The sequence below is a fragment of the Hylobates moloch genome, unplaced genomic scaffold, assembly GCF_009828535.3.
Source record: "Hylobates moloch isolate HMO894 unplaced genomic scaffold, HMol_V3 SCAFFOLD_19, whole genome shotgun sequence".
NCBI lineage: Eukaryota > Metazoa > Chordata > Mammalia > Primates > Hylobatidae > Hylobates > Hylobates moloch.
This window is the reverse complement of record NW_026652294.1, coordinates 27,491,593-27,503,636: the sequence shown is the minus strand read 5'-3', so window position 1 is coordinate 27,503,636 and position 12,044 is coordinate 27,491,593. Positions and strand designations below refer to the sequence as shown.

General features: G+C 53.2%; 1 protein-coding gene across 1 annotated transcript in view; it reads left to right on the top strand.

The window, feature by feature from the left end:
* The window catches only part of CELSR1 (cadherin EGF LAG seven-pass G-type receptor 1), a 181,932-nt gene that overhangs the window by 59,056 nt on the left and 110,832 nt on the right, over positions 1-12,044 (top strand). Inside the window, exon 2 of the mRNA XM_058431141.1 lies at positions 11,429-12,044. Coding sequence (XP_058287124.1) covers positions 11,429-12,044 — 616 coding nt within the window. The remainder of the gene's footprint in view (positions 1-11,428) is intronic.

Here is a 12,044-nt window from a genome sequence, read left to right as displayed (position 1 = left end):
GCTGCCCAGGCTGGAATGAAGTGGCACCATCTCAGTTTACTGCAACCTCTGCCTCCCAGGTTCAAGCGATTCTCCCACCTCAGCCTCCTGAGTAGCTGGGACCACAGGTGTGCACCACCAGGCCTGGCTAATTTTTTATATTTTGGTAGAGATGGGGTTTCACCATGTTGCCCAGGCTGGTCTCGAACTCCTGAGCCCAGGCAGTCCGCCCACCTCGGTCTCTCAAAGTGCTGGGATTACAGGCATGAGCCACTGCACCCAGCCTACTTCCTCTTTATGGCTGAATAGTATTCCATTGTATGAATGGAACATATTGGGTTTGTCCATTCATACATTGGTGGATGTTTGGGTTTCCACTTTGGGTTATTGTGAATAATGCTGTGGTGAGCATTTGTGTACAAGTTGTGTGGATGTATGTTTTCAATGTTTTTGCATTGCACCTAGGGATAGAATTCTGGGTCATGTGTTAATTCTATGTTGAGCTTTCTGAGGAAGCAATCCTTAACTCTTAAATGAAAGTTCTGCCTCCTGACAAGAATGCACTTGCTCAGCATCTCAGCCCACAACTTCTTTAGGCTGGTGTTGGGCTGGCTATGTTGGTGTGTGAATACACCTTCCTGGGGCACAGTGGGGCCTGTTATGATTTCAGGCTTCCAGAAGGTTCCATCAAGCAGAGACATGATGAGCTGCATTGGAATAACATGGAACAACTTAATGGTATTAAATCCTGAATTAGATTCTAACTTCTGCCTTAGGATACGAGCTTTATTTTATACATGAAATCAGGAGAGAACATTTCTTAATCAGTGTTATTGAGGATTATGTGATTTTACCATAAATAATAAATGTGGGAGTGACATTGAGAAGGAGGTTTTAGGTATCTTCGTAGCTTCATTTCTCCTCGTTTCTTTTCCCTCCGTTCATTTCTTTATTTTTAATTGCAATAAACTTTATAAAACGAACCGTCTTGGCCATTTTTAAGTGTGCAGTTCAGTGGCATTAAGTGCATTCACATTGTTGCACGGGCGTCACCACCATCCACCTCCAGAACTTCCTCATCTTCCCAAACTAGACTCTGTCCCAATTCAACGCCACCTCCCCACAGCCCTCCCCTAGTCCCTGGCACTCACCATCCTACTTTCTGTCTCTGTGGAGTTGACTGTTCTCGGGACCTCTCGTAAGTGGAAGCAGACAGTATTTGTCCTTTTGTGACCGGCCTCTTTCACTCAGTGTGATGTCTTCAAGGCTCATCTGTGTTGTAGCGTGTGTCAGGGTGTCTGTCGTTTTTAAGGCCTCTTTATTTCTTGTGCTACCTGAAATTGGGTGTTTTCAGTAATAATAATGTGTAATGTTTATCCTGACTCATCTAATGCTGAGGGTCTGGGGATGTGGTTCTTTCGTGCTCTCCTCCGTATCTTGTGACAGAATAATTCTTGTCATTTCTAGGATTTTATAATTTAGGAGACAAGGAAGGATGTTAAGTGAATAAGGGTGCTTTGGAAACAGAATAATGCAGCAAGATAAAATGGCATTTGTATTTGAATGATCTGAAGCTCTAGAAGCTTTTCAGAGCTTTTAACACGCTCCTTATTTGCCTGCTGATGGGCTTCCCAGGGCCTGCCTGTGCGTTTCCATTTGATTTGTGCTTGGCCATGGGAGAAGTGGTTTGCTGTTCTTAGCAGATCCCGGCAGCCTCTCCAACAAGTTAAGTGACTTGCCTGGGACCTGCAGCTTGGATTCAGGGTGGATGACAGAGTGAGACTCCGTCTCAAAAAAAAAAAAAAAAAGGAGTAGAGAGTAGAATAATGGTCACCAGAATCTGGGGAGGTGAGGAGGAAGAGGGGGTTGGGGAGAGATTGGTCAAAGAGTACAAAGTTACAGTAGGAAGGCAGGAATAAGTTCTGTCGCTCTATTGTACAGTAGGATGACTATGGTTAATAATATTGTATTGTATATTTCAAAATAGCTAGAGGAAAGGATTTTGAACATTCTCACTACAAATAAATGATAAATGTACAAGTAATGGATATATTAAATACACTTGAGTTTCACACAATGTCTAGGGGTCAGGACCAGGCATCGGGACCAGACACTGGGGCAGGGTTGGGGTGGGTGCTGGCTGCCGGGGGTACTTGTCTGAGGCTAAGACTAGGTGGGACCAACAGGGGAGGATGTGTGAGGACCCACCTGCAGCAGCCCGAGGGGATGGCAGTGGTGGGGTACAGGGTGTGGACTTGGATTCCAAAGAAGAGAAACCAGGGAAACCAAGCTGTGGGTTTCCTGGGTGTCAGTAGGGCTCCTCCTTCTCCATTGTCCAGCCAGTGGCACAGATGGGGACAAGGAGGACTAGGAGGCTGGCTCTGCCCTCCCCACCCCTGACCCCAGGCAGAGCTGCACCCTTTACCTTGACTGCAAGGTCAACACAGGACTTTGTTCCTGAGGCATCATGAGCAGCACCTGGGCCTTTCTACGGTCCAGCTTGCTGGAGACGCTCGTGCTGGGATGAGACTCTGCTCTCCTGGGTCCGAGGCTCACTCTTCCTCTCATGGCTTGACATCCTGAGATGCGCCGCGCACCCAACCCTGAAAGTGCGTGTCCCCTTGTTCCTGTGATGCGAACCTGCGTTCGTGAGACACAGGTCCTAGATTGTTGCCCAGAAAGGAGAAAAGCCACACACCCTCAGGTGGCAGGATCAACACATCGCACCTGTTGCCTGGCCCCAGTCTGGCATCTAAAACAAAACAAAACACACCCAGAAGAGAGAGAGATGCACACAGCCACTTCAGAGTTCCCTGGCTGTGAATGGGAACCACCAGGAGCCACCAAGCAGGGCCTTCCCTGCCTGCTGTGAAGGCCTCGGGAAGGACAGGCATGCACCCTGTGTCTCTTACCGGCTGGACAGCAAGCAACGCCCTGTGGATGTGATCACAGCCGGCCACGGGGGATGACTCTGGACCCCGAGGGCATCATGGGCTGCCCTAACCAGGCCTCGAGGGGCGTTGGTGAAGGGAGAGTGGAGGAGCCCCCCAGGCTGTGGTGCATGGGGTGGTGACGGAGACTCACAGTGAGTGAGTGGGCCCCTGGTTCCCGCCCGGCACTGGCTGCGTCTCCAGCTGCCTGTGGCTTCATCTCACTGGGTCATCCCCAAGGCCCCAGGTGGGTCACAAACTGGCCTTTCCTCCTCCATGTCCTCAGCAGACCCTCCCATGCCAGGACTAGGGTCCTCTTGGACCATCTCCTCTGTGCATCCCGTCCACCATCGCTGGGGACTTGGCCTCAGGTTAACCTGGGCCCTGCCGCTCAGCCCGAGTCACCTTACCAGGCACATTCAGCTTCTTTGTGCCTTGGTGTCCTCACCTGTGAAGGGGCCAGCGATGGTTCCTCGTGGTGCATGGGTCCTGTCCACACCTCTGCGGACATTTCCCCTTCAGCCACCCCCACCGCCCTGCACCAAGAGCCCACGAGGCCAGCAGCAATCAGAGGTCCACCCACCCCCTGCCTCCGTGCCCATGTCTCCCCGCTACTCTGCATTCCTGGGGTTGACTAATGTCCCCCCAAAATTCACATCCACCTGGAACCTCAGAGTGGGATGTTATTTGGAAATAGGCTCTTTGCAGCTGTAATTGAGGTGTTAACATGAGGCCATACTGGCTTCCGGTGCGGTGAACAGAAGACAGAGCTGTGACAACACAGGGAGAGCCATAGCCACTTGACGCAGAGGCAGAGGCCAGAGGGGTGTGCCTAGGAGCCAAGCAACGCCAAGGACTGCTGGACCCCCAGCCCCCAGGGAAAGGGGCCCGGAGCAGACCCTCCCCTGAGCCTCCAGGAGGAACCAGCCCTGCCAACGTCTGAATTTCAGATCCCTGGCCTCCAAAACGGAGAGAGTGAATGTCCTGTATTGGTGACGCAGTGGCAGCCCTTTGCTCTGGCAGCCCCGGGAGCTGATGCCCCCCGTCCGCACGCCTTGCCAGCCTTGCTGCTTTTCGTGCGTTGTACTCTCAGGAGGCCTGTCCCCTTCACTTTGTGTGGCAAACTCCATTCTTCCTGGGAAACCCACTTCCCTGTCTCCTGGGGCCGTCCAGCATTGGCTGCGCTGCTCTTTACTCACAGCCGCCAATCGTCTGCCACCGAGTCTCGGAACTGCGGCACTGTCCCCTGCCCCCTGAGGGCTGCCTGCTCCTTGAAGGCCATGATGTGACCTCTGCCCCCATTGCCCCACAGCATGAGCTCACCATGGGGAACACGATCGCGGATAACCATTATCTGACTGCAAAGTCTTTCACGAAAGTCGGGGGGACTGGACAGGTGCCAACCTCCGTGAAGACCCAGAAAGTTCCTTCCCATGACGTGGTTCAGGTTTGTACAGCACCTGCCAGGAGGGCCCCACAGCCTCGCGCTCTGCCATCTGCTCTGTCTCCTTCCCACATCTCAGCCACAATGAGGTGACTCACCCTTCCGGGGAAAGCAGGGGATGGCACTTGATCGCTTTTGAGGTGCCGCGGAACCACTCCAGGCCTGGGAGGAACGCCCGGAGCACGGGCAGAGAGAGTGCTGGGTGGGCGCTGTGCCTCCCAAAATCAAGCAGACCCCAAACTGTGAACTGACCTGTACTCACGCGCAGAAATGAAACCACGGGGACAGTGCGAGGCAGAAAGTCATCATCACCTAAAGGCCACTCACGCACAGAAATGAAACCACGGGGGACAGTGTGAGGCAGAAAGTCAGCAGCACCTAAAGGCCACAGATCACAGCCCCTGAAAACTGTACAGGTCCCAGACCCAGGGAAGGCTGGAGGCCACCATGGTGCAGGGGAGCTGAGTGTGGTGTGGGGTCCTGGGACAGGAGAGGACAGTGGGTGGAAATGAGGGAAATCTGCAGAAAGAACAGGCTTCGGTTAATAACCTATCAATACTGGCTCGTTCCTTATGACAAATGCTGAGGCCAGGGCCAACGGCTCACACCCGTGAATCCCAGCACTTTAGGAGGCTGAGGTGGGAGGATCGCTTGAGGCCAGGAGTGCGAGACCAGCCTGGGCAACATCGCACGGCCTCACCTCTACGAAAAACAAAAACAGAAAACCCAGCCAGGCATGGTGGCATGCTCGTGTAGTCCTAACTTCTCAGGAGGCTGAGACAGGAGGATCACTTGAGCCCAGGAGCTCAAAGCTCAAGGCTGCAGTAATCACACCACTGCATTCCAGCCTGGGCCACAGAATGAGACTCTGTCTCAAAACAAACAAGCAAAAGACCCCCAAACCTACCAGGCTATTGTAATAACGTAACTCATAGGGGCCTGGGTGTGGAGTCTCGGGGAACCTGCTGTATTAGTAATTTTTTTGTAAATCTAAAACTGTTTCAAAATTAAGTTTTATAAAAAACAAAACAAAACAAAAAACAAAATCAGCAACACAGACAGAACCACTGTCCACAGTGCCAATAGCTCTCTGGGCTCATGTAGAAACTTTTTTTTTTTTTTTTTTTTGAGATGGAGTCTCACTCTGTCGCCCAGGCTGGAGTGCAGTGGTGCCGTCTTGGCTCACTGCAACCTCCGACTCCCAGGTTCAAGCGATTCTCCTGCCTCAGTCTCCCAAGTAGCTAGGACTACAGACGTGCACCACAACGCCCCACTAATCTTTGTATTTTTAGTAGACAGGGTTTCGCCACATTGGCCAGGCTGGTCTCGAACTCCTGACCTCTGGTGATCCGCCCACCTCGGCCTCCCAAAGTGCTGGGATTACAGGTGTGAGCCACTGCTCCTGGCCTAGTTCTTGTAGCCTAACATCATGTTGTCTTGATCTATCTCTGCCAAAAATGGAGGTTTGTGCTACTGTGTGGTTTGGCTGCATCATATTCCATCATGGGGATAGGCTGTCCTTGGCTCAGCATTCCCATACTGGTGGCGTTTAGATGTGTGTGTCTGAAGGCTTAAGCTGCAGGTTGGTTCAAAATCCAACCCAGACTACTTAAGTAAAAAGTAATTTCACCATGGCCCGTGGTCTCGAAGGAAATTGATGTTGGATTAATACTAAGGCACTCGTCGTGTTCTCTAGCACACTTCATGGTCGTTAATATTTAATGCTATTTTCTATCCGTTACGTCATCGTTTTATCCCTGAGTGAACATGGATGTCCCTAGAATATGGATCTTGTTCCGGGGTGTTTCTCTGTGTTGGGCCTTCCTGGGCTGCCCCCAGGAAGGCCCCAGTGCTGGAGCCTCCACCCAACTTGTGGGGGTCAGAGTAGCTCAGGGCACCCCAAGAAGGCCTGGGCTTTTAGCTTAAAATCAGTATGGCCTTTGCATATTGGGCCAGAATAAACACATCCATGTGTGGTTAAAGATAAAAGCATGTTTCATAACAACTGCCACGAGGAAGTAAACAGTACCCTATCTGTATGATTGTAGTGGACCTTAAAAAAAAAAAAAAGTCAAACAGGCACAAAAAAATAGCTTACATGAAAAAATGAAGTCTCATTATGCTGTTTGTGTCAATGTTGATGTTGGAGTTAAAGTGACACCATACTTCTCTGGCCCCTTTGCCTCTCCCTCCCTCTCTCCCTTCCTCCTCCCTCCCTCTCTCCCCTCCTCCTCCCTCCTTCCCTTTCTTCCACAAATGTTTATCCAGTGACTTCTGAGTGCCAGGAACTGTTCTAGATGTGATGGGCGCAGCAGGAACAAGACCTACAGGTTCTGGGTCCTCAGGGACTCATGGGGAAAGAAACAGATATAAACAAAGAAGAAAATCAGAGCCCTAGGCTGGGCGCGGTGGCTCACGCCTGTAATCCCAGCACTTTGGGAGGCCGAGGTGGGTGGATCACTTGAGGTCAGGAGTTTGAGATCAGCCTGGCCAACATGGTGAAACCTCGTCTCTACTAAAAATACAAAAATTAGCCGGACGTGGTGGTGTACGTCTGTAATCCCAGCTACTTGGGAGACTGAGGCAGGAGAATCACTTGAATTTGGGAGATGGAGGTTGCGGTGAGCTGAGATCGCATCATTGCATTCCAGCCTGGGCAACAGAGCGAGACTCCATCTCAAAACAAACAAACAAACAAAAAACAACAAAACAAAACAAACACGGAGAGCCCTGCCACTCTTGTGCAAGAACTGAAGTTGGGATGTGGCAGATGGGAGTGAGGGGCTCAGCATGGAGGGTCCTCCAGTGAGGGACCCCGGGGTGTGGCCAGTGTCAGAAGGAGGGCAGTGCTCCAGCCAGGAGATGTGCAGAGGCCCCAGGGCAGGAAGAGCTGACACAGGATGACAGGGACAGATCACACAGACCACAGGACAGAGGGGTGTGTATTTTATGCTGGGTGCCATTAGAGACCATAAGGGAGCAAGGTGATGAGGTCAATATTTTAGGAAGACCACTCTGGCTGCCACATGAGGATGATGGTGGAGGGAAACTGAGGCTGGCAGACCCCAGGGGTGTTCAGCACGTGGCCAAGCAATGCCTATGGGTCATAGACTATTTTTAAGACTTTTCTTTTTTGAGGGGAGACAGAGCCTCACTCTGTCCCCCAGGCTGGAGTGCAGTGGTGCAATCTCGGCTCACTGCAACCTCTGCCTGCCAGGTTCAAGCGATTCTCAAGCCTCAGCCTCCCGAGTAGCTGAGACTACAGGCACGTGCCACCACGCCAAACTAATTTTTTGTATTTTTAGTAGAGACAGGGTTTCACCATGTTGGCCATGGCGGTCTCGAACTCCTGACCTTAGGTGATCTGCCGCCTCGGCCTCCCAGAGTGCTGGGATTTCAGATGTGAGCCACTGAGACTGGCCTATTTAAAAAATTTGTAATTGTGGTAAAATACACATACGTTTACCACTTTAACCGTTTTTAAGTGTATGGTTCTGTGGCATTAAGCACATTAGCATTGCTGTGCAGCCATCACCACCATCTATCTCTAGAACTTTTTCATGGTCCCAAACTGAAACCCTGCACCCATTAAACAACAGCTCCCCAATCTGCCTCCCTGTTAGGCGATATTAATTGGATTCGGCCAACTCTAGGCATTCCTACCTATGCCATGTCAAATTTGTTCTCTATCCTAAGAGGAGATCCAGACTTAAATAGTAAAAGAATATTAACCCCAGAGGCAACAAAAGAAATTAAATTAGTGGAAGAAAAAATTCAGTCAGCCAAATAAATAGAATAGATTCTTTAGCTCCACTCCAACTTTTAATTTTTGCCACTGCACATTCTCCAACAGGCATCATTGTTCAAAATACTGATCTTGTGGAGTGGTCATTCCTTCCAATTAATGTAGCTATTTGGTCCAAGTACAATGCCTCCCCACCCGTGGCACCCATCATTGTACTTTCTGTCTCTATGAATCGAACTGCTCTAGGGACCTCCCGTCAGTGCAGCCTCACATGTGACCGGCTTACTGCACTGAGCATCAAGTCCTCAAGGTTCATCAATGTTGCAGCGTGTGTCAGAATTTCCTCCCTTTTTAAGGCTGGATAATATTCCATTGTATGCATGGACTACATTTTTTTTTTTTTTTTGAGACAGAGTCCTGCTTTATTGCCCAGGCTAGAGTGCAGTGGCATGATCTTGGCTCACTGCAACCTCCACCTCTTGGGTTCAAGCGATTCTCCTGCCTCAGCCTCCCGAGTAGCTAAGATTACAGGCACGCACCACTACGCCCAGCTAATTTTTGTATTTTTAGTAGAGACATGGTTTCACCATGTTTCCCAGGCTGGTCTTGAACTCCTGACATCGTGATCCACCCACCTCGGCCTCCCAAGGTGCTGTGGTTACAGGCGTAAGCCACCACGCCTGGCCGGACCACATTTGTTTTATCCGTTCATCTGTCGGTGGACGCAGGTGACTTCCATGTTTTAGCTCTTGTGAATAGCGCTGCTGTGGACATAGGTGTGGTTGACTCAACTTTTTCTTTTGTTACAAAAAGTATTGCATTTGTAGCAACCCAGACGGTACATGCTAATTGTAAGACAGCTGAATAACACAAAATGAGCAGTAAAGTAGAAAGGCGGTTCTCTCTCTCCCACCCCGTCCTTTTATATCCTTTGTAGGAGTCTCTGCAGCATCCTTCCAGAGTTTTCTTTTTTTCTTTTTTTTTTTTTTTTTTTTTTTTGAGATGGAGTCTCGCTCTGTCGCCTAGGCTGGAGTGCAGTGGCGGGATCTCGGCTCACTGTAACAAAGCGTCCCAAACCTAGTGGCCTCCAACTCTGGTCATATTATCTACTCACAGTGCGGCCAGGCTTAGCGCGGGGCTGGTCTCTGCTCTGTGGTGTCCGGGCCCTCCCTGGGGTGGCTTGAGCCTCAGCAGCCCAGCGGGTCACATCTGGGGTCTGGGGCTTCCACTGGCCGGGGCCCTGGACGAGAGTGCTGCCTTCTCCCCGACGTGCCCTCTCTAGTGTGGGGTCTGGGCACCAGGAGGAAAGAGGCAGAACCTTCCAGCTCTCTTGGGGCCTGGGCCAGCAACTGGAGGACGTGTTTCCTGCTATATCCTGTGGGACCCAGCTGTCTCAGGGCCACCCTGCTCCAGGGCAGGGCAGTGGAGGCCCCCTTTGGAGTGGGAGCAGCTGGGGTCGGGGAGGGAAGGAACACACTCTCTGAGGCCGTCTCCCACCATGTCCTTTGCCTTGGACCTTTTGGCCTCATTTGTGTTTTTCCCCACTCCTTCTTAAAGCCACTGGTCCTCTGCCTCCGGGCTCTGCGGACGCCCTCTGGGCTGCTCCTTCCTGCTCCAAGGTGCTCTGTGGGAGTTGCCGACAGAACTGTGTAGCCTCAAAGGGCTCTGGGTTGATGTCAGAGCCAGGGGCGCCCTCCCCACACCGAGGTTGTACAAATATTAATTTCATGTTCTGAGTCCTGACGGCCACCTGGCAGAGCAACAGCACCCAGGGCATGACCTGGGTGTCGTTACTGGGGTGGGAGCTGGGCACCCCCAGCCGGGCCCGCGTTTCTGGGTGTGAAATTTGGCTTCTGCCTCCGTTTTCCTCACCTGTGAACTGGGGGTGATGCTGGTTCTGTTAGAATCTCTTGGGATCTTGGGTCCACTGCACCTGCACGCACCTGTGGCTTCTGCAGTGGTTGCATTTCTTTGTTGTTTAGACAAATTACATGACTCCATGTCCCTCCCAGATGTGACTGGTGGCTCTTGGTGCTGGGAAAGTGCTGGGTGCGGAGCCACCTGTTGCTCTCGTTCCGTTTCCTCTTGGGATCCCCGCGTGCCCTGCCTTGTCGGGTGCGTTGCTGGGCTCAGGGTGACAAGGTGGCCTCTGGGCCTCATCACCCTCCAAAGGCCCAGACGCTTCCTCACAGTCCCCAGAATGAGAGGGAGGAGGGCTTGGCCCTCTCTGGCTCCCTGCCCGGCTCCTGTCCTCCTGACTGGGGGCAGTTACTGAGGCCCAGGACTCTGAGGGGTGACAGGGGCCCCACGCTCCATGGAAACCACGGTGGGAGCTCTTGTGGGGGCCATAGGCAGGGGGCCTCATGGGGTGGGGGCTCCTAGAACACAGAATCCGAGCCAGGCCTGGAGGACCTGGAGTTGGCAGGCTATTCTGCAAATCCCACCCCACATCTGAGCCCGGGCCTGGAGGTGGCAGGTGAGGGCCCCTGGGCAGGGGCCGCTGCTCCGTCCCTGGGAGCCACTGGTACCCATGGCCCACCCCTTGAACGTCTCGTCCGATTCTGGGCCTGGAACCGATGATGCACGTACCTTTGCAACCAAGGTGCTCCACCGTCTTGGCCTCAGACTCCTAAGTACCTCACTTGGTGATGTGTTTACTGCTGGCTGAGAGGCCGCTGTGTGCCTTTGTAGAGCGGTGCTCCTCAGCGCCTCCTGTGTGCTGGGCATGTGGAGTTGCATGGGGTGCAGCCGAGCTAAGTGGGACCCTCAGCACAGCACGTTGGTGGGGATGTCCCCTGCGCAGGACCAGGGCGGGCTTGCTGGGCACTGCAGAGTTTGAGCTGAGCTGCAAGGACAGGAAGAACTGTCGGGAAGTTGGGTAGGGTGGGATCCCTGGAGGCCAGGGCAGGTGCAGAGGAGGTAAAAGGGGGCTTCAAGTCCTCATGTGGCTGGAACCAAAGCATGTGAGGAGTTTCAGGCAGTGAGGGGCTGAATCCCGGTGGTCGTCAGGGTGCCCTGCTGAGCGCTTTGGGGCCCTCTGAGGGCTTCGGAGCCAGAGAAAGATGTGATTGGAGCTGTGCTTTAGGAAGCCAGGGCAGGGGTTAGGGTGCTGGAGGAGGGAGGGTCAAGGTGGTGGTCATGGGGGGCGGGGGCCAGGGTGCTGAAGGAGGGAGGGTCAAGGTGGTGGTCATGGGTGGGGAATGGGGAGTGGGGATACCCAGGCTCTCTTCTCCTTTGCCAAGCATGCCTGAGGCTGCTCCTGGGATGGGGCCTATAGGACCCGTGACTCCCGCAGCATCTGAATGACCCTGACTTTCCTTGTGTCTGCAGATGGCATCCATAGCGTCACAGCCTTCTGCACCCTGCGTGTCACCATCATCACGGACGACATGCTGACCAACAGCATCACTGTCCGCCTGGAGAACATGTCCCAGGAGAAGTTTCTGTCCCCACTGCTGACCCTGTTCGTGGAGGGGGTGGCCGCGGTGCTGTCCACCACCAAGGACGACGTCTTCGTCTTCAACGTCCAGAACGACACCGACGTCAGCTCCAACATCCTGAACGTGACCTTCTCGGCGCTGCTGCCTGGTGGCGTCCGTGGCCAGTTCTTCCCGTCAGAGGACCTGCAGGAGCAGATCTACCTGAACCGGACGCTGCTGACCACCATCTCCACGCAGCGCGTGCTGCCCTTCGACGACAACATCTGCCTGCGTGAGCCCTGCGAGAACTACATGAAGTGCGTGTCCGTGCTGCGCTTCGACAGCTCCGCGCCCTTCCTCAGCTCCACCACCGTGCTTTTCCGGCCCATCCACCCCATCAACGGCCTGCGCTGCCGCTGCCCGCCCGGCTTCACCGGCGACTACTGCGAGACGGAGATCGACCTCTGCTACTCCAACCCGTGCGGCGCCAACGGCCGCTGCCGCAGCCGCGAGGGCGGCTACACCTG